General features: G+C 54.2%; 1 protein-coding gene across 2 annotated transcripts; it reads right to left on the minus strand.

Moving 5' to 3' along the window:
• Positions 1-3,108: 3,108 nt before the first annotated feature.
• BID (BH3 interacting domain death agonist) lies at positions 3,109-20,725 on the minus strand. 2 transcript variants are annotated; one of them, XM_052640347.1, is made up of 6 exons: positions 20,648-20,725; positions 8,648-8,709; positions 6,638-6,836; positions 5,339-5,478; positions 4,597-4,809; positions 3,109-3,555 (listed from the first exon to the last, which is right to left on the minus strand). In XM_052640347.1, exons 2-6 carry the CDS (start codon positions 8,657-8,659, stop codon positions 3,544-3,546), a joined length of 576 nt encoding a protein of 191 aa, XP_052496307.1. In that variant the 5' UTR covers positions 8,660-8,709; positions 20,648-20,725; the 3' UTR covers positions 3,109-3,543. The 2 variants fall into 2 exon arrangements, with proteins under 2 accessions (XP_052496307.1, XP_052496306.1); XM_052640346.1 differs by lacking the exon at positions 20,648-20,725 and adding an exon at positions 20,468-20,624.
• Between the last annotated feature and the right edge of the window lie 311 nt (positions 20,726-21,036).

Raw genomic sequence — 21,036 nt, forward strand, 5'->3', positions numbered from 1 at the left:
CTTGATGTTTTAAATGCGCTTTATTGTTTTTATTTTTTGAAGTGAAATCTTCCTAAAGCAGTACTGTTTACAGGCTGGCCAGAAAGGCCGGGAGCATGTGTGTGTGCAAGTGCGTGTGTGCGTGCACTGCCCCAGGCGAGCGCCTGTGGCTCCTGGGGAGGGAGGTGCTGAGCTCTGCACCTGGACCGCGGAGCTGGAGAGCGGGGAGCCGGAGAGCGGGCGGGGCTCGTGTTGTGGAGCTCGTCTTCCTCCTCCCGAGTGGTCTGCCGCATCGGCCTCATCCTTTCCCTTTTATGACGTTTTCCTTCCAGCGTTTACATTTTTAAACTCTGGATCCTCAAACCCACTGGCTGAAGGTGCTGAAGCTCCAATGGGAGCCGGGCTGCTTCTGAGCCATGGGCGGGGTGGGGTCTGTGCTGCGGAGGCTGGAGTCTGGGGTCCACCTCCTCCATGGCAGGAGTGAGGCGGGCCGGGCGTAGTGCTCAGTGGTGACCCAGGCGGCTCCGCCTTCGAGCGGGGCTTTCTCTGTGCCAAGCCCTTGCTGGTTCTGGTTGTTGGGTCTGCGGCACTCTGCTATTGAAGGTCATGACTTCTGATCACTTGGCGAAAGCCACTCAAGGTTTCTTGAGGAAAACACCAGAATTAAAGAATGCTAGTTTATGTTCTCTGTGGTAAATGGTAACAGTCTGGGCCCACAAAAGCCCAGTTGGTCCCAGGGTGCGTCCGGACGTCAGCACCGCCGCCTGTTTGGTGTCAGATGCGGCACTGGTGTGTCCTGCGGGGCCCTCCCAGTGCACGGGGCACGCACTCGCGGGAGACTGCGCGGTCAGAGCGCGTGCTGACACCTCCTCGCCCACTGAGCCTGGAGGGGCTGGGTCCTTGGCCAGCACCAGAGGGACAGACAGCTCACTGTTTTCCCGGGCCTCCTGTGTTTCTCCTGGTGTCTTCGTTGTCCGTTTCCTTCAGACTGAAAGGGCTTCTTTGTGCCTCCTTGACGAAGGTCGGCGTGTGGATTCTGCCCCTCACCCCTCCACAGTGCTGAGGTGAGAGGCGGCCCCTTTCCTGCCTGAGCCCCTCTGCTCTCCCCTCACCTGCGTCTGTGCCCGGCGTCGGGGGAGGCGCAGAGCTTGGCTCTGGGAAGAGCATGCTCTGCTGGAAGCAGCGTCGGGAGAACGCATGGGAGGCGAAGTTCAGGACTGAAGCGCGGGCACAGCTGGTGAACTTGCCAAGGAGAAAGTGGTTCCAGGGCTGTGACCCCAGAGGCAGCTCAGCCCTGCACGCTGGGTCCTCAGCAGCCCCCGTGCACAGCAAGCCCGCCTCCAGACTTCCAGCGACTGAGCGTCGTTTTCTGTAACCGTCGCTCAATTCAAGTCACCATGCACGTCCCTCTGTGCACAAGGATCCTGACCTAAGAGGTGCCAGCTGCTAGGACAGGCCGAGCCGGGCGGCCGGGACACACTCGGGGTCGGGACGTCCACAGGAGAGACTGCCGCGGGGACAAGAGCCACGCACCGTGCTTCGTGACCAACAGTATCTCACCTGGTCTAGAAAATCTGACACCAAAACCTGCGTGAACTTTATCAAGAGAGGATTACTGAGTTAACATAAGCAGAACAGTGGTAGGTAAGGTGAAGTGTTCTAAGAGATAGTGGGGTTATTTGGTGCTTCAGAGCTTCTTTTACAACATCTTTAACTGTTCCTGGAAGAGAATCATCCCCCTACTGAGAGAGAACTCCCTGCTGAGCTGTACTGACTGTGTGAGTGACTCGCTGTGTTCCCACCGAGGTGAACCCTTTAAACTTGGGTGATCTGTTTCCGGACGCTGGCCCACACTACCTGCATTTAGACTTTGCACCGCCATGCAGCTGTCGGCCTGAGGCCCAGCCCTCTGGTGCTGCACATTTGACACTGAACCACGTAGCTGTTTTTCTTCTCTGATAAGTTTGAACTCAAGGAATAGAGAAGTGGTTTTGGCAACAAGAACGTGTTAGTACTTTGTTACTCATGTTCGCCTTCTTCCCCAGGACGACATGTTCACAGTTAACATGGGTGTTTCTGTCACCAGTGACCTGCGACCGGGAGCCACACCCAGCATGAACTACACGTGGAGCACAGACCCAGTCCTAGGCGCCGCTCGCCGCTGGGAGCGGACGAGGCTGTGCTGTTTTCTAACTGTAAGTGCTCCCGGGTTCATTCGGTGGGAGGTGACTGCTTTTGTCAGTGTTTCCTTCATTGGCTGCACGGGGTCTTAGCTGCAACATGTGGGATATTCTGTTGCCATGTGGGCTCAGTAGTTGCAGAGGCTTAGCTCCCCCCACCACCCCGCAACGCCGTGTGGGGTCTCAGTTCCCTGACCCGTGTCCCCTGCGTTACAAGGCAGGTATTAACCACTGTACCGCCAGGGAAGTCCCGATTGCCCTGGGTGCGCCTTGTATTCTGTCTCTAGGAAAGGAAACTACCACAGACCCTGAATGTGGAAGTCTGTTCTTGCATCTTTCATGCCTAGAAACCTGTTCTGCCTGAAGCAGCTTCTTAGGCACAGATGAGCTGGGCGCGGGGCTGGAAGGTGCACAGGTAAGATCACTAACAGATAGGCAGTAGCTGCTTCAGCAGTTTAAAATTTTATCGAAATCTTGACTTCTATCAAAGAGAAAAGGGTGCGTTTAGTTACCCTGGAGACTGGTTACCATGGGCCTTTAAATCACCTCTATACCTTTTAATTGCCTGTTGTTCCTGACTGGAGTACTTGAGGCCTGGGTTTCCCATTTGAGTCCAGAACCTCTTGTGGTGTTTGGTCCTTAAACGGAAAGCCTGCACTTGCTTGGTATGAAGGCTGTTTACAGGGGAATTTCCCACTCTAAGGAGTACAGGGACTCCCCTCCGGGACTCCCCTCCAGGCCTCCCCGGTCCTCCTCGGACATGGCAGGCAGTGGGCCTTCGTTTTGGCTGCACCATGAGGCGGGTGGGATCTTAGTTCCTAATCAGGCATCAGACCGAGGCCTCAGCAGTGGAAGCACAGCCTTAACTACTGGACCACTGGTAAGTCCCACACGATTGTAAAAAGTAAAGTTGTTTTTTTAAAAACAAGTGTGTTCTTGTTTTCTATCTGAACAGTTAGCTTTTATTTTCTTTTTTGGCTGCACCACAAGGCTTGTGGGATCTGTTCCCCAACCAGGGATCAAACCCAGGCCCCAGCAGTGGAAGTGCAGAGTCCTAACTATTGGACCACCAGGAAGTCCCAATCTGCTTTTGGGTGATTTTCAGGTGGGGACCTTCCCGGCCAACAGCAGACAAAGGCACAGTGTGGGGATGGATGCAGAAGAAATATCCACAGGTGCATGTGAACATCTTCGTCCAAGTACGTTAATGCAGCAAGTCAAACAGCCCCGGGCTTTAGAGTGGTGAGGTGACACTCGGTGATCGTCTCGGGCCATCTTCTCTGAGCCTGGATAAGTGGCCGAAGCTCCGTGTCCGTGGAGGCAGCAGCCACAACGCTGACACCACCTGGCGTCTTCACAGTCGTGCTTTTGCCGAGTGGTCCACTCAGTCCATCTCCTGGAGTGAGAGAGGAGGAGCTGGGGTGGGCCAGGGTCGCTGAGCCAGGACTCCACACTTTCAGGCCCACAGTCAGCACCCGAGCGGCTCTACTAAGGTTCTGTTGCAGCCCTGCAGGATCTGGAAGCTGTTAAAAAAGGCTTCTCTCCTTCCACCAGTTCTGCCTGGTTTGACGCCGACTTGGCGTCACCCTCCCGTTGTAAATGGCTATGTAACTTCACAGCCACGCACAGAGAATGCTTGGCTCATCAGGACATAGTAAAAGGGTCAGACACCTAAGCAGTGCTGCTGACACACAAAACTCCACTCACCAGTATCTTCAAGTTTACAGATAAGGCATGTCTACTTCCCTTCCAGCTGGTCTGTGAAACCAGACTTCTAATACTCTCGTTGGAGGACAAACGTGTGGTTTTTACCCCCTTTCGACCTCTCACCCAAGGTAAAGCATGTTTTAATTTAAACTATACCAGTCCATCCTAAAAGAAATCAGCCCTGAGTATTCATAGGAAGGACTGATGCTGAAACTCCAGTACTTTGGCCACCTGATGCAAAGAGCTGACTAATTTGAAAAGACCCTGATGCTGGGAAAGATTGAAGGTGGGAGGAGAAGGGAGTGACCGAGGGTGAGATGGCTGGATGGCATCACCGACTCAATGGATGTGAGTCTGAGTAAACTCTGGGAGTTGGTGATGGACAGGGAGGCCTGGCGTGCTGCGGTCCATGGGGTCGCAGAGTCGGACATGACTAAACGACTGGACTGACACGCGTTTCTGAACAGGTGGCGCTGAGCGCAGACCAGGGAAGCCCAGCTCGGGCGCATCGCTTGTGCTTGCCCCTCCCCCATACTCCCACCTCCTGCCCCAGCCGCGCTCAAGAGCCTATGGCAGCAGCCGTCTCAGAAACTAGGCTGAGGAGGCTCGAAAGGCGTTCATGGCCACACCATCTTCCTGCATGACTCCCGCAGTGAGGACCCTAGCGCTCAGGGAGGGGGCGGGTGGGGGAGAGAGACCAAGGCAGGGCTCGTCCACCACTGGGCCTTACACTTCGGACTAAGTTCCTCACAGAGGCGAGGAGGTTCTGGTTGATGAAGGTCACTGTTGTGCGGAAGACGTCTCGGAGCAAGGCTGGCGAGTGGTCGGCTATCTTTTTGGCCAAAAGCATAGTGAGCAGGAGCTGGGTCTTCTCGTGGTCCACGTCCACAGGGCAGGTTCGCATGAGCTGTTCCAGCGCGTCCGCCAGGCACTGCCTCCTGTCCTGTGCGTGTGGAAGTGGGGGGTGGTTACCCATCACCTCCCTCTGGGGCAGGTGTGCCCACCCCCAACACCACAGCGGGTCCTCCTGCTCAAAGGCACCTGAGACCATAGTCCCCACCCAGGGCTGAGGCCAGCACACGGGTGCAGGGAGAGGCCTCCGTGGACCCCCGGACCCCAGAGGACCTTCCGAACCAACAGTGAGGCGGGGCGCCAGTGGCCTGGGAGCCACGATGACCGGGAGGCCCCCTAAGTGGCTGGCCTTCCTGGGTAGAGGAAGCTGACCCGCCGGACCCAGCACAAGTGTGTTTCAGGCCCCGTTTTGGGAGGAGTCATACTCGTGATACTAAGGGTGTTGTCCCCCAACTCCCGAGCCTGATTTGAGGTTCAGGTTTTCAGAGGCCCGGTGACAGTTCTTCCTGGAGACAATTCTCTAAGCTGATCCTCCCTCCAGCTTCTGTGGGAGGTCACACTGGTCTGTCTGCCAGGAGGCAGAGGACAGACCTCAGTGGCCCCACGGTTTCCCCACTCACCTCCTCCGACAGGCTCCTGACACTGAAGCGTGAGGCCAGGCTGGCCACCATCCCTGGGCGGATGCTGCCCTCCAGCCTGTCCCCAATCTGGGCGAGCTGCCGGGCGACTTCGCGGACTGCCTCCTCCTGCTGCTCAGAATCTAACATCCAGAGGAGGCAGAGTCAGGTGACGCCCGCTCACACCCTCCCCCGGGGCCCCCACAACTGCTCCGCTGCTCTAGTCGCCCTAGGGGGGCGAGCAGCCGTCCAGGAAGCTGCGGTGATCTATCGCCCCAGTGGCTGCCTCTGGGTCTGCTCTCCTAAGGCACAGCAGCCCCCACTCCACACTTCCCTCCTAAAGCTCTGAGCTCCCCCCACCAGAAGAGGAGGTTCCAGGCCCGGGACACAGCGCAGAGCTCAGCGCACGGCGGGCACAGGACAGGTATGCGCACACTCAGAGGGGCGGGCGCTGCGTCCTTCCTCCTGCCCCACGCGGGGCCAGTGAGATGCCTGCACCTGGAGACTCGCATGTAGTCCCCTCCTCCCCCCAGAACCCCCCACGTGCCCGCCCTCTGCTCAGGGATACGTCACGACCTCTGACCTGGACTGCTTGGTTGACAGGACCATTCAGCCCCAAGGTGCCGCTGCAGCCTGGCCCCCCTCAGGTGTTTGCGCCAGCTGCCGCCACCACCTCCCAGCAGCCCCCTTGGCCTCCCCATCCAGCCGAGTGAACACGGCCAGGCCTGTCCTGTGCTTTACTGCCAAACCTCATCAGGCTCCTGACCCACAGGCCAGTTTCCTACCTGAGGGCCCTGCCCTGTGCCTCCAGCGAGGCGCTGAAGTCTAAGAGTGGGGTGGTGAGAGGGGGGACCCCAGGGATAGCAGTTTTGACAGCAAAGCCCCTCCTGCCCCCATACCTTCCTACTCTGTCCCCAAGGGGGCCCTGGCTGGTGGGGACCTCCTAAGAGGTGGCTCCAGGCCAGGCCTTCCAGGAACAGACTAACTCACAACTTGAAAAGGCTCCCTGGGGAGTTGCCAAGGGGCTCCTGGTGGCCTCCGTGGAGGCAGCACCATGGTAAAAGCTGAAGTTGGGAGCACAGCCCGGCCCCAGGAATGAGCCCGGGGTCCCCACTGCCTGGTGACCGTGGAGGTCGGCATGGCTGTAGCACACAGACGTGAATCCATGGGGGACACTGATGCCAAGAGTCCTCCGGAAGCTGAGTGGGTTTCCACCGATCAGACTCCGAGAGGCCTGCTCCACTGGACATGGGGGGGCCAGGCCCGAAGGCCCCAGGGCCGAGGCGGCTGGCCCGTGCCTACCTGTCTCCGCTGCCACGGAGAAGTAGCTGCTGCGGTTGCCGTCCGTCTGCAGCTCGTCGTCATGGAACAGGCGCTCAGAAAACTCGTGGCCCAGCGCCTCCAGCTCCCTCTGGAAGCAGGAGTTGGGGCAGCTCTGCAGGAAGCCAAGCAGCAGCAGGCTTGTGGTGCGCTCGTCCCCGAGGCCAGGGCCGTTGCTAACCTGCGAGGAGAGGGCTGTGGGAACGTGGTCCTGGCCTGGCCTCACTGGTCCAAGGCCTGCGCACCCTCCGGGCAGGCAGGGGCCAGTGCGCAGAGCCTCCCTCCTGCAGACGATGAGAACGGCTCCAACCGTGCAAGAGGCGATCCGGCTGCCGCCCCCGGGGGAGGCAGGCTGGGCAGGCGCACGGGTCGGGTCCGCTCCCATTGTCTCCTGGGCCCAGGATGGCGCTGTGCCAAAGCAGATTTTCAGCACACCCGGGCACTGGTGACCACAAACACCACCTGCCTCTGGGCAGGCCTGGCCACCCTCAGGTGGGTAAGCCCCTGCCGGCCCACAGACAGCACAGGGGACAGGTGGGACACTATAACCAGAAGAGCACGTGCAGGCAGGGCTGGGTTGAGAGGGCGTCTGGAGAGACCAGGAACGCCTGGCTCACAGCCTGGGCTGAAGGGCCAAGAGGAGAAAGTGATCCTGGTAAAACGTACCCCTGGTAAACGTACTCCTTTAATATTTTTCACTAGAAAAGATTAGAAAAATATTCTGATTAATCAGAGGGACTTCCCTGGTGGCCCAGTAGCTAAGACTAAGCTTCCAGGGCAGGGGGTCCAGCTTGGGTTCAATCTGGGCAAGGAACTAGATCCCACATGCCTCAACTAAAACCTCATGTGCTACGACGACGGGAGATCCTGTACCACAACTAAGATTGGTGCAGCCAAGTGTGAAAAGGGAGAAAAAAAAATCAGAACGCTTAGAGGACAGTTATTAGAGGGCAAAGTGCTTTAAATAAAATGCATAAAATAAGTGCTTATGTATTGGTACTCAGCCTCTACTCCAGAATTCGTCCTAAAAGGGGACATGCACGTAACGGCTCTACTACTAAATCCTCACAGGGAGGCCAGTGGCACAAGGCAGCTGAGAGGCTGCGGAAGGTGCTCCCTCTGCCTCGGGAGGTGTCCTGGTCCAGAGAGGAGGGACCTGTGGTGGCTGGACCGCGTCCCCCGAGAGCAGGACCTAACTGGGAAATGGGGGTCTTTGCAGATGTCACGCTGAGGCCAGGTCATCCTGATCCGGGGCTGTCTTCTTGGACGGGGCTGAGGGACAGCTGGTGGGGATATGGCCACATGAGTGAACTTGATGCTGCTGAGCTGAGCACTTAACAAAGGTGAAAAATCAGAAAAATCTCTAAGAGGATGAAAATTCTGACAGTAGGGAGAAAGAGGAAGCTGAGGGATGTTTCCCCACGAACCCAACTGTGGGGCACTCCCGTGTCAAAGGGGAAAGCAAACCCCGGGAGCGAATCTCTGCATCCCCCCAACCCTAAGGCCACTGGGACAAGCCGCACAGGGGCAGCTCCAGGAAACCCTCCTGCCCGAGTGGCTCCTGACCCACCAGGCTGGGAAGCATAAGGCCCCATGCCTGGCACAATGCTGCTCCAGAAATGACACCAAGCACACCTCCCCAACGCTGTCCGCTCAGATTCAGAAAGCTGGCCCAAGCTCACAAGTCACCAGGAGGGCCCCAGACCTGCGGCCGCGCCCGAAGGGCTGGAGGGGGTGTGGAGGGAGAGCCCGGGGGGAGGGGGCGCCCCAAGACACCACCCAAGCTACTGTGGGAAGGAGATGGATGAGAGGTCCTGATTGGCCCAGCTACAGCTTCCCTTCTGAACCCTAAACCCGCTCAAGGACCCTACATCCTTGAACCCATCTTGCTTTCCAGGATCAACCAGGCACAGGCAGTGAGCAGACAAGGGCTGTGTGCTCCAGTTACCCCAAGCCCGCCCCACCCCCGCCATGACCACCGCATCATCTGACCTTCAAATCCATGGCCTAAGCAGCTTCGCAGGCTCCGGCTCACAGGGTTCCGGGCGGGCGGCCTGGAAGAGGACATGCAGGGTGGGCGTGGGGACCCGCAGGGAATAACAGGGAGTCACCTGGGCTCTGGCTCCCCTCATCTGCACCCCGGGCAACAGACCCGAGTTTCCTTGTAACTGAGACCAAGACCACCCCCCACCTCAGGTCCAGCCTCCCACCCTGAGCTCACTGGTCAGGCAGACAGGGCCATCTGGCTCCCAGGCAGTTTCTAAGTGAACACTCAGAGCGCTGGGCTTCCTCCATGAGCAATTCCTAGACGTTTCCACGGATCTGTCCCACTGCAGACCCTACCTGGCTGCAGGCCCCAAGGCACCGAGGCTGCACAGGAAGGTGTGTAACAGGAGGAGAAAGAATGTCTACCTGACAATCACGGGACTAAGGCTTCGGGACGGCGTCAATTCCATACTAAACAACTGCGTAGGTGAAAGCTCATCAGACCAAATCTTAGAAGATTATGCCCCCGACGTGGAAAATACAGAAGACTGAGAGCTCTGCGTGCATGGCAGAGACACCCAAATAGAGTAACACGTGTCTGCAGTCGGTCTCAACAGAGCAACCCATTTTAAAATGTATGCCCAGCATACTCTGCTTATACACAGTATTAGGCTAAACCCAATGAATTGCTGCTTTGTAGAGCAAAAAGTCAAACTTGGCAATTCCATATGGTTCCTACATACAAAGGAGGTTAAAAACAGAACAGAAAACCAGTTCACCTCCAGGAGACAGGAGCAGAAGATGTAAGAGGTGGCAAGAATACACAGAAGAACTATACAAAAAAGGTCTTCATAACCCAAATAACCACGATTGTGTGATCACTCACCTAGGGCCAGACATCCTGGAGTGTGAAGTCAAGGGGACCTTAGGAAACATCACTATGAACAAAGCTAGTGGAAGTGATGGAATTCCACTTGAGCTGTTTCAAATCCTAAAAGATGCTGCTGTTAAAATGCTGCATTCAATATGCTAGCAAATCTGGAAAACTCAGCAGTGGCCACAGGACTAGAAAAGGTCAGTTTTCATTCCAATCCCAAAGAAAGGCAATGCCAAAGAATGCTCAAACTACCGCACAATTGCACTCATCTCACATGCTAGCAAAGTAATGCTCAAAATTCTCCAAGCCAGGCTTCAACAGTACCTGAACTGAGAACTTCCAGATGTTCAAGCTGGATTTAGAAAAGGCAGAGGAACCAGAGATCAAATTGCCAACATCCGCTGGATCATCGAAAAAGCAAGAGAATTCCAGAAAAACATCTGCTTCATTGACCATGCTAAAGCCATTGACTGTGTGGATCACAAAAAAACTGTGGAAAATTCTGAAAGAGGTGGGAAAAACAGACCTTCTCACCTGCCTCCTGAGAAGCCTGTATGCAGGGCAAGAAGCAACAGTTAGAACTGGACATGGAACAATGGGCTGGTTCCAAATTGGGAAAGGAGTACGTCAGGGCTGTATATTGTCACCCTGCTTATTTAACTTCTATGCAGAGTACATCATGCAAAACGCCCAGCTGAATGAAGCACTAGCTGGAATCAATACTGCAGGGAGAAATATCAATAACCTCAGATATGCAGATGACACCACCCTTATGGCAGAAAGTGAAGTATAACTAAAGAGCCTCTTGATGAAAGTGAAAGAGAATGAAAAAGCTGGCTGAAAATTCAACACTCAAAAAACAAAAATCATGGCATCCAGTCCCATCACCTCATGGGAGATAGATGGGGAAACAATGGAAACAGTGAGAGACTTTATTTTCTTGGGCTCCAAAATCACTGCAGATGGTGACTGCAGCCATGAAATTAAAAGACGCTTGTTCCTTGGAAGAAAAGCTATGATCAACCTGCTGCTGCTAAGTCGCTTCAGTCGTGTCCGACTCGTGCGACCCCATAGACGGCAGCCCACCAGGCTCCCCCGTCCCTGGGATCCTCCAGGCAAGAACACTGGAGTGGGGTGCCATTGCCTTCTGCAATGACCAACCTAGACAGCATACTAAAAAGCAGAGACATAATTTTGCTGACAAAGGTCCATCTAGTGAAAGCGATGGTTTTTCCAATCATCATGTATGGATGTAAGAGCTGGACCATAAAGAAAGCTGAGCGCCGAAGAATGGATGCTTTTGAACTGTGGTGTTGGAGAAAGACTCTTGAGAGTCCCTTGAAATGCAAGGAGATCCAACCAGTCAATCCTAAAGGAAATCAGTCCTGAATATTCATTGGAAGAACTGATGCTAAAGCTGAAGCTCCAATACTTTGGCCACCTGATGTGAACAGCCAACTCCATAGTTAAGACCCTGGTGCTGGGAAAGACTGAAGGCAGGGGGAGAAGGGGACGACAGAGGATGAGACGGTCGGACGGTATCACTGTCACAAGGGACATGAATTTGAGCAAGCTCCAGGAGCTGGTGAAGGACAGGGAAGCCTGGCGTGCTACAGTCCATGGGGTCGCAAAGAGTCGGACACGACTGAGTGACTGAACAGCAACAAAAGGTCACAAGATCACCTTCTGTCTGGAAATTTTCACCAGGAACCTTGGTCGGACTCTGCCACCCTGAGGGCGGCAGACAGGTGAAGCAATGCTGTAGGGCCCACCACCTGCAGCTCCTCTAAACGTGTGGGACTTGTCTGGAGAAAAGGAAGCCCAGTCAGGGGACTAGGGATACTGATCAGACACTCACGCGTGGCAGACAAATGTGGGGGGCAGTTCTGTGGGGCAGAGAGAGAGAGAGGGGAGAGAGCTGGGGGCCTGCTGGCCAGGGCCACCTGTGTGATGGCCAGCCTGGCCGCACGTCACAGGCAGGAACGAAAATCAGGGAGCTGTCAGCGATCGTGTCTGGACTGCCCCAGAGAGCAGTCTGACTTGACCCCCCCTGGGCTGGTCACTCTCTGTGAGTGGGTGACTGGTCACTGTGGGTGAGGACCGGGCAGGCTGCTCTGAAACCATCCACTTGTACATTCTGTCCTGGGCACTCTGGTCATCTCAGGCTCCCTGGCCTGCAGGAGGCAACCTTCCTTTCCACTACGGCAGGCGGGGACCCTTGGCCCAGACTGGCTTTCCTGAAGGGCTCTGCAGGCTTCGCTCCCTAAAAGGCAGCTCAATTCTGAGGCAAGTGGCATATCGCAGTGGCTCGCACAAGCACCATTCAGAGATAGGACATTCCCAGGAAAGCTCTTGATTTGTCAAATTATACTACATCTCGGTAAAAACAACAAAGGGCAGTAGTGCAAATGTCCACGACGGGTGAGCGGACGAACACTGCGCCCATCACGGTGAGCCTCGCTCAGCCTCAGAAAGAGGGAAGTCCTGGCACCTGCTGCACGCGGGACCCGGAGGACACTGTGCCAAGTGACAGGAGTCAGACCCCAGGGGCAGAGCGTGGCCAGCGGCCTGGGTGAGACGGCAGGGTTCTGGACAGGACAGTGGGGGTGGCGGCCTCGGTGCAGGTCGACATATATTTCCCCCACATCCAAAAACAAAGGAAACAGGCGCCTGTGGCAACGTGGAGGAATGCTGAGGACGTCACACCAAACGAACAAGCCAGACACAGAAAGACACGTGCTGCCCGGCTCCACTTACATGAGAAATCATGTCCGTTTCTAGAGAATTACTAATTCCTTATTCATGCTACTGAGCTGCGCGCATAAAATGATTATATATATAATTTTGCATCTATTCCACCACAATGAAAAAAGTTTGAAAAAAACGTCCTTTTGAACCTATGCAAGTAACGGTTTGTTGTTGTTATTTAGTTCCTAAGTCATGTCCAACTGCTTGAAACCCCGTGGACAGTAGCCTGACAGGCTCCTCTATAAGGATTTACCAGGCAAGAATACTGGACTGGGTTGCCATTTCCTCCCCCAGGAAGTCTTCCCGACTCACAAATCAAACCCAGGTCTCCTGTATTGCAGGTGGGTTCTTCGCTGTTGAGCCACCACATAAAATGAGGAAACTTAATTCTATCGGGGGGAACTAGATGTCTGTTCCATCTAACAGATGTGTATGTGCTACAGAGAGTTTCAGAAAGAGAAAGGTTCCTCATGTATCTAGGGAAGAAACACCATCTCAGCACCGCTGCAAGCAAGTCAGCAGGTCCCCACCGCGGCCTCACCCCACTGCCTGCCTCCAGAAGGGCCCGGAGACCCTCACCAGAGCTCCAGGCGCAGCTCGGAGTTGCTGAAGCCTGTTTTCGCAGCAGCACTAGTTCAAAGTGCCCGGTATAACCACCTGCATGAGCCTCCGAGTCTGTCCTCTACCAGGGTACACACCGGAAAGCCCCGAGTCGCCTCCAGAGGGCAGGGCCTGCCAGCGGCGACTCACGGACTTCTCCAACAAGAGCAGACGGAGAGGGCCCGAGTCTCTCGTGATCTGTGTCCCCTGAGAATAAACAGATCATGGGCAGCGACAGCGTCCCCACGGAGCACAGAGTTTCTGCAACACTCACGAGCGTTACATTTTCCTGTAAACTAAACCAAGGAAGCCTGAGCCAGCACCTCTTCAGACAGCTGCTCTTCCCACAGTTAACACGTCAAACAAAGCTGATTAACTACAAAATCTCTCTTTTTAGAAGATGAATGGCCTGTGGGATTCTCTGGGGGCACTCTGGGAAGTCCCAATGATAGCTGTAGGTGTAAAAGATATCCTGAAAACAACGTCTTTTCTCTAAATTCAGGGTCCAACCTTCAGAAGCACCATCAGAGTCCACTTGGTCATTTAAGATGGGGTCATGGGTGCCTGAGGAATGGGACATGGTTGTCAGTGAACTGAGAACCCCTTAGCTCCTCATAACTGATGAACCTCTGTTCTTGGTGGGACTGTTTTCCCCTTTAGAACATAAAGCATCAAAAATTATCATTTTAGGGCTTCCCAGGCGACTTCCCAGTGGTTAGGACTCCATCCTTCCAATGCAGGGGCCCAGGTTCAAGCCCTGGTCTGGGAACTAAGTTCCCGCAAGCTATGTGCTGAGGCCAAAACTCCAAAAACAAACAAACCAAGCAAATTTTCATAGCTTCTTTTCAGACTCAGACATTTAAGAGATTTGCAACATCATGAAACCATATTCTCACTAAAAACTTTGTTTTGTAACACACTGTATTAAAAAATGTTAACAAGCAATGGGCATTGATATGTCCAAACATATCAACAATATTTTAAAATTTTCTCGTTTTACTTTCTAACACAGAAAACAGATAAAACCTGCTTAATCAAAAAGCTTTTCAGGGTCCTCAGTCATTTTTGTGTGTAAAAGAGTCTTAGAGGCCAAAAGGTTGGGGGGGGGGAACTAGACCTTTCCCTTGAAAACAGAAGCATATCTATTAACACAACAGTTTTCTCTGCCATCCATTTTAATTAAGATACTTAACCAAAGTGACTGACTCTTTCACAGAGAATCAGGTGCCTGGGTCTCACACGGATCAGATGTCACTTCCCAGCCACACACATCCTGAGCTTGCCCCAGGCACACACACACTCAGGGGTGCCAGCCAAAGACAAAGCCCTGCTGTGAACACTAGAACACTCCAAACACACCTGGAGCCCAGTGCTTTTGGGTCCCGTCTTATTTAGACATCGCCTGGGTATATATACAGTGATTGCCATCACTAATTCAGTGTTCACGGTGTACTTTGGAAGACTGTTAAAAACACTGTCAGAATTCTATTCAGTTTAGTTGAAAACAAATTTACATTTCTCCTAACTTTAAACACTAAGAATAATATCAGTTGATTTGAGAAGTAAACCTATAGACGTTTGCGGGGCGGGGGGGTGGGGCGCGGAGGGCAGAGAGGAACCAATTAGCATATAATATACAATTCACTAGTTAGTGAATATTGATTATTACATGTAATCAATATTAAGTGTTGATTTATCAGTAATATTGATAAATCAGAGAAAACACAGCTTTTTTAAATCCAAAATTATTAATTTATTTTCATTTGCCAAAGATTTACCTTAACTATGTGAACTTGTACTTCTTTTTATATTGAGATACAGTTGATGTACAATATTATATGTTACAGGTATACAACATAGTATCCAGTTTTTAAAGGTTATACTACGTTTATAATTATTATAAAATACTATGTTCCCTGCGGTGTGCAGCACTGCCCTCTGAGCTCAGTATTTTACAATGTATTTTATGCTCAGTAGCTGTTACCTCTTAACCTCCTAACCCCATCGTGCTCCCCCCTTCCCCTCTCCCCTGGTGGTGGTCTAATTGCTAAGTCTTGTCCGACTCTTTGTGACCCCGTGGACTGTAGCCTACCAAGCTCCTTTGTCCATGGGATTCTCTAGGCAAGAGTACTGGAGTGGGCTGCCATTTCCTTCTCCAGGGGATCTTCCTGACCCAGGAATCACACCTGGGTCTCCCGCACTGCAGGCAGATCCCTTCCCACCTGAGCCACCAGGGAAGCCCACTCTCCGCGGGTAAGCACTGGTCTGTTTTCTGCATCTGTGTTTGTGAACATACATTCTTAAAGCATTTCTGAGTTTGCTTCTGTGTATTTTTAATTTTTTGAAAGTCTAATGTATTTAAACCATTAGAAATGAGATTTCCTGATTTTCATGGAAATTTTAGATAAATTTGATTTACATGAGCTTATTTATTTAGGTTCAAAAGCCAATGAGGACACAGTTCTTCCAATTTAAGATACTTCACAACCAAACTCCTTCCAACACACAGAGAGCACCCAGCTTCAGTCCTACAAGTTCAGCGCCAAGTCAAGAGCAAACACAGAAACACCAAGGCTCACGCGTCCAGATGCAAGGACTGGTTCCCTGTGGTGGCACAAAATTATGAACTGAGCTCAAGACACCAAGGACACAAACCGCCATCTGACCACCCGGATTCTCTGTCCTCTCCTGCTCGACACAGACAGACCTCCCACACCTCCCACAAGGACACAGTCAGCAAGACCACCAGTGGAGAAACTTGTCCACGCGTGCAAACCTGAAACCCAGCCAAACACTGTCTGGAGAGAGTTGTTCCGCTGGCCTGAGACATGGCCTCTGGGGCCAAGTCCGCCAGGCACGCAACTGCCAACACAGAGAAAGGGCAAAACCATGATTTTCCTACAAATATAGAATAAGAAAATGAAATATGTCCAAGATTTTATTTAGCTCATGAATGAATGAAGGAACCAGTAAGATGATTCAGCCAGTTTCTGAAAACGTGGGTTTGTATGGCGGCTGCCAGCTCCACTCAGCCAGCTGCGCGAGTCCCTCCCCTGAAGCGAGTGGAGTGGGAGCCCGGCCCAGCGCCCACGTGGGCTCCCTGATGACTCCCCAGGACACACTGTGGCCTCACTTCCACTGTGCACCGCCTGGACTCGCAGGGGCAGAAGCTGGAGTGTGGGACGCCAATCTCTGCCTCCTCTGGGCTGGGCTTCCCCCCTTCAGGCTTCCCCACAGACCCCACCGCTCGCTCACCTGCTGCCCTACTTGGTCCTTGCTCCATCTTAAGGCCTGGGGACCACTGGTTTTCAACCCTGGCTGCACACACTGGCATCAGCAGAAAGGCTGTAAGACACCCTGATTAGACAAGAGCTCACATGTGGAAACGTCCAATGAATCCACTAAAACACCCCAGCAAGTAACAAGTGAGTTCACCAACACTGCAGGACACAAACTGTGTAAAACCACTGTACTTGTATGTGCCAGCGATTAACACCCAAAAAGAAACAGAACTAGAACCGCAGCGAGAAAAACAAAATACTTTGGAATACATGTTGAACATTAGAAGTGTAAGAGCTGTACACTGAAAACTGTGCAAGTTTTTCGCGGCAGAAAAGCACAGATCTAAAGAAACGGGCTCATTCCGGGCCACAGGCTGGAAGAACACCCACGGACTCAACAGGATTCCCCACAAGCTCCGACCAGGCTTTTTCACAGAAAGAGATAAATGGTTCATCTTTCATAAGGAAATGCAAGGAGCACAGAATAGCCAATAAGAAAAAGAACAAAGTTGGTACACTCACTCCCTGACTTCAAGACATACGACTGAGTGACAGTGACTGAGTGACAGTAATCGAGGCAGTGGTCCTGGCAACGGAGCAGAGCGACAGTCCAGAGACAACCCCTAATGCCGACGGCGCAGCCATCTCTGACGGGGGAGTCAAGAGCGGCATCATCAACAGGCTCTTCAACAAATGGTACTGAGACAACTGGGTATCATGGGAGCAAAAGCAACACTTTTGGCCCCTCCCTCACATTATATACAAAATCTAACTCAGAATAGATCACAGAAGAAAACAAAGAGATACAACTTTATGGCCTTGGATGAGGCAGTGGTGTCTTAGATAGGACACCATATAAGAGAAAAACGAGCCATACAAAGAGAAAAATAGATAAACTGAACTTCTTGATAATTAAACCTTTGCACTTCCAAGGACATAAGCAATGAAGACAATCCACAGAATGGGAAATAAATGCTTGCAAGTAATTTATCAGACAAGGGACTAGTACTCAAAACATATAAAGAATTCTTGTAACAATAAAAACACATTTCAATTGAAAACTGGGTGAAAGATTTTAACAGGATCCAAAGACATACAAATGGTCAACAGGCACAGGTAAAGAGGCTCAACATCATTAACCACTGCTGCTAAAATGCTAAGTCACTTCCGTCGTGTCCAACTCTGTGTGACCCCACTACAGAAATGCTAATCAAACCGCACTGAAGGGGAATTTCCTGGTGGTTAGGGCTCCCTGGTTAGGGAACTGAAATCTTTATTAAAAGCCAAGCATAAAGTGCAAAGGAAGGGAGGGAGGAAGTAAGAAAATAAAGAAAGAAAGAAAAGTGAATGTGAAGATTCACTTTCACATCCACTAGGATGGCTGGAATCAAAAGGTAACAGCAAGAGGCAGCAAAGACGTGGATCAGTCGGGACCCCACCCCATATGCACAGATCTCCCGGGGGCCAGGGCAGGTGTGGAAAATAGTGCAGACGCTTTGGAAGTTTTGCAACTCTTCAAAGTGTTAGGCACCCTGGTGGCTCAGACAGTAGACAGTCTGCCTGCAATGCAGGAGACCCGGGTTCGACCCCTGGGTCAGGAAGATTCTTCACTCTTTCCAAAATGTTACGAGTTATCACATGACCCAGAAATTCCACTCCTAGGTATGTATACATACAACAGAAAGGAAGACACACGCCCACTCATCACATTATCCAAAGTAATCAAAAGTCGAATGACTATCAACTGTTGAAGGGATAAGAAAAATGTAGTGGATCCATAAAATGGAATATTATTTGACCATAAAAGGGAGAGAATTTCTCATACAGGCTGCCACATGGATGAACTCCGAAACATGAGGCTGAGTGAAAAAAAATCTAGGCACCGAAAACCAGAGTTCACTCATGGAATGATTCAGGGTATGATTCCATTGATGTGAACTTCCCAGAACTGGTGAATCCACAGAAATAAGTGTTGCCTGGGGCTGTGGGGATGACGGGACTGCGGGTGACCAACGATGTGCGTGGTTTCTTCTGGGGCTGTTGAGACACTCTAAAGTTAGACTGTGGTGACGGCTGCACACCTTTGCGAATACACTGGAAACCACTTCAAGTCTGCAAATTTTAGAGCATAGGAAATCTCTCAAAAAAGTGGTTTTAGAAAAACGCAGCCAGAAGGAGGGGACAGTGAGATGCGTGGGGGCGCCACCCCACACACAGGCCCTGGAAGTGCAACTCACCACCACGAGGCGCTCCCAGTCCAGCGTCCGTGTCTCCCGCCGCCCTGCCCTCCCCGGGCCTGAGAGATGCGTGCACACGGGGTGGGGCAAGAGGGCCCGTGGAGGCCAGGTGTCCTGAAGCCCCCCGGGGCGTCAAGGTCGACCTCTGTCAATAACTCCTCCCGCCTTAGAGCCACAGAAAAGCAAAGGGATGTCTCCCTGGCCTTCTGGTGACCAGGAGCCCTGGACCCCGAAGAGGCCTCTCCTCACGCGTGGCGGCTTGCTCCTGGGCGCCACCTCCCTCTGCAAGGACAGAAGGTCTTCGTGCGCCTGAAGGTCACCAGCCCCTCTTAGCCCTGCTGCGTGACTCAGAGGGCACTGGTGCCCTCCCCTGCCCAAGCTGACAGGACACTAGCAGGCAGAGGGTGACTGCACACGAGCCACTTCCTTGCCATCTAAGTGGGTGGCTTCCAGGACGCTGGACACTGCACCCAAGAGCCAACGAGAACTCAGTTTCCACAGAACCTCCATAAGGGGCTGCTCTGCGGTCCATCCAGGTGCTCACGTTTGCTATTCACGGGCAACTTTCCCATCCAGTCCAGCACAGCAGGGAGAAAAGAGGAAGGAAACACATCAGGAAAAGGAGAAAAAGGAGGAGGGAAGGGCTGGGTCCCGGGCGGGGGTGGGGGACCAGGAGCCCCAGGACAGTCCTTGGGGAACAGCCCCAACAAGGGGCCAGGGTCCGGGCACCAGCCCAATGCTTTCCCCAGCCCCACAGCTGCCAGCAAGGAAGGGTGTGCAGAAAGGCAGGGCCCTACCCACATCCCACCCCCCACCCCCACCCCCCACCCCCAGCTCTAACAGGTCCAGAGGTACCAGGCAAGGTAGCATCGGGAACCCAGGCAGCCCACTTCAACCAGGAGAGCCGGACTCTGAGGCCACAGGCTTGGATCAGTGTGTGTGTGGCACTGTGAACTCTGGCACAGCTGCCATCTCCAGGCTTGTCCTCAGGTGAGCACTCACATGACCTCTGGCGCCCAGTCAGGTGAGCCCTGGAGGTCCAGTGGGGCAGGCACTCCAGGCCCGCACTCCCTCCACCGGACGCCCACCACCAGAGATGCAGCCACAGGAGCACTGGCCACAGCTCTGGAGCAAGGCTTCTGAGGGTCCACTGCCCAGAGGCAGTGTCCCAGCACCCCAGCACAGCACTCGGTCCAGGATCAGGACCCAGGCCCTCTCCCTGCAACAGGCGAAAAACAGCAGCAATATCGCTCACCACCTCCAGCACTGCCAGGACCGTGGCCCTGGGAGGCTGGTCACCCTCATCGTTCCTCCTCAATGCTGGGGCTTCCTGGCAGGCCATTCTCCTCTGCAATGAGTGGGACCTCCAGTCCTGGGTCTGGGAAAGCCTCGGGGCAGAGCCCCCTCCCCAGCACCTCAGAGTCCATCTCAGATGGACTGACTCAAGACAATAGTAACAGGACCCAGTCCCTGTTCGGGCAGCTCTTTGCTCCAAAGCCTGCATATCCCCGAGTCCCACGGTCGCCATTCCCACCACACAACACGGGGTCCGCGCAGTCCCCCGAGCCCCGCCCAGAGACAACCGACCCTTCCAGGCCGCCCCTCTGGCCACCCCATCTGCTTCCCCCGGGGCCTTCCTAGAGCCACCTCGACCTCAGCAGCCGGCGGGCTCCTCCCACCCTCCCCCGGCTCGACCACAGACTCTCTTCCAGGACTAGGGGGCCCGGGCTCAGGCTTTGCCCAGAGATGGCAGGGACGCAGGTCCAGGAGCGCCCCCTTCCCGACCCACCCGGGCCCCGACGGCGGGACCGGGCTTGGAAACGCGTGCCCCTGCAGAGGCCGCCGAGGAAGCCTGGGCAGCAGACAGACCCGCAGGTAGGGCACAGCCGTGGGGGGAGGGAGGAGTCGCCCGAAACGTCTCCGTGGTGAGGCCCCCTCAGTAAAGACCACCCCTCCGGGTGACGAGCACCCTCCCCGTGAGGGCTCTCCTACCCCGGCAGCGAAGGGCGTCCCGCGCCCGGCAAGCCGGCTGAGGTCTCGCCCTCCCGGGGTTTCCGGTCACTACTTCACTCCACAAACCTACCTCCACCGCCCGTAGCACGTCCAGTGCGGCGCGAGCCGGGGAGGCGCCTGGTCCCGCGGCCGCCCCACGCGGAAGAAGCACCGGGACGGAGCGCGGAGGCCGGGTGAGGGGAGCCAGGGGGCCAGAAGAGGGAAGCACGGGGGCCGGGGGCGCAGACGGCAGGCGTCAGGAGATACTCACCTCCACCGCAGCGCGAGGCGGCTGGACTGCAGCGCGACGTAGCGCACGGGGCGCGCGCGGGAAAAGACCACGTCCCGGGGGCGGGGCGCGCAGCCGCCGTGAGCCCACTTCCTGTAGTTCCCGCCCCGCCCACATCGGCCGCGGCCCGAGAGCTCCGCGGCCCCGCCCCGCCGCCAGGCCCCGCCCCGCCCCGCCCCCCGGTGCCAGGAGGCTTAGCGCCGAGAAGCAGGAACAGAGGCCTAGAGGGACCAGGGCAGTCGCTAGACGGAAATTGAGGAATAGAAACAAAACTTGACAAACAAAAAGACCGGAAGGAAATATAACCAGAAACCATCGACTGCTTACGGTAAAGTTACAAAGTCACTGGATTTTCTTTTTTGTACTTTCCA

This window comes from Budorcas taxicolor, chromosome 5 (assembly GCF_023091745.1).
Source record: "Budorcas taxicolor isolate Tak-1 chromosome 5, Takin1.1, whole genome shotgun sequence".
Lineage (NCBI taxonomy): Eukaryota > Metazoa > Chordata > Mammalia > Artiodactyla > Bovidae > Budorcas > Budorcas taxicolor.

Coding starts and splice junctions, on each gene's coding strand:
- BID (XM_052640347.1), bottom strand. Junction 5,479..6,637: donor CTCCGTGGCAGCGGAGACAG/GTAGGCACGGGC, acceptor TCTGGATGTTAG/ATTCTGAGCAGCAGGAGGAG. Junction 4,810..5,338: donor TCAGGAGCCTGTCGGAGGAG/GTGAGTGGGGAA, acceptor CCACACGCACAG/GACAGGAGGCAGTGCCTGGC.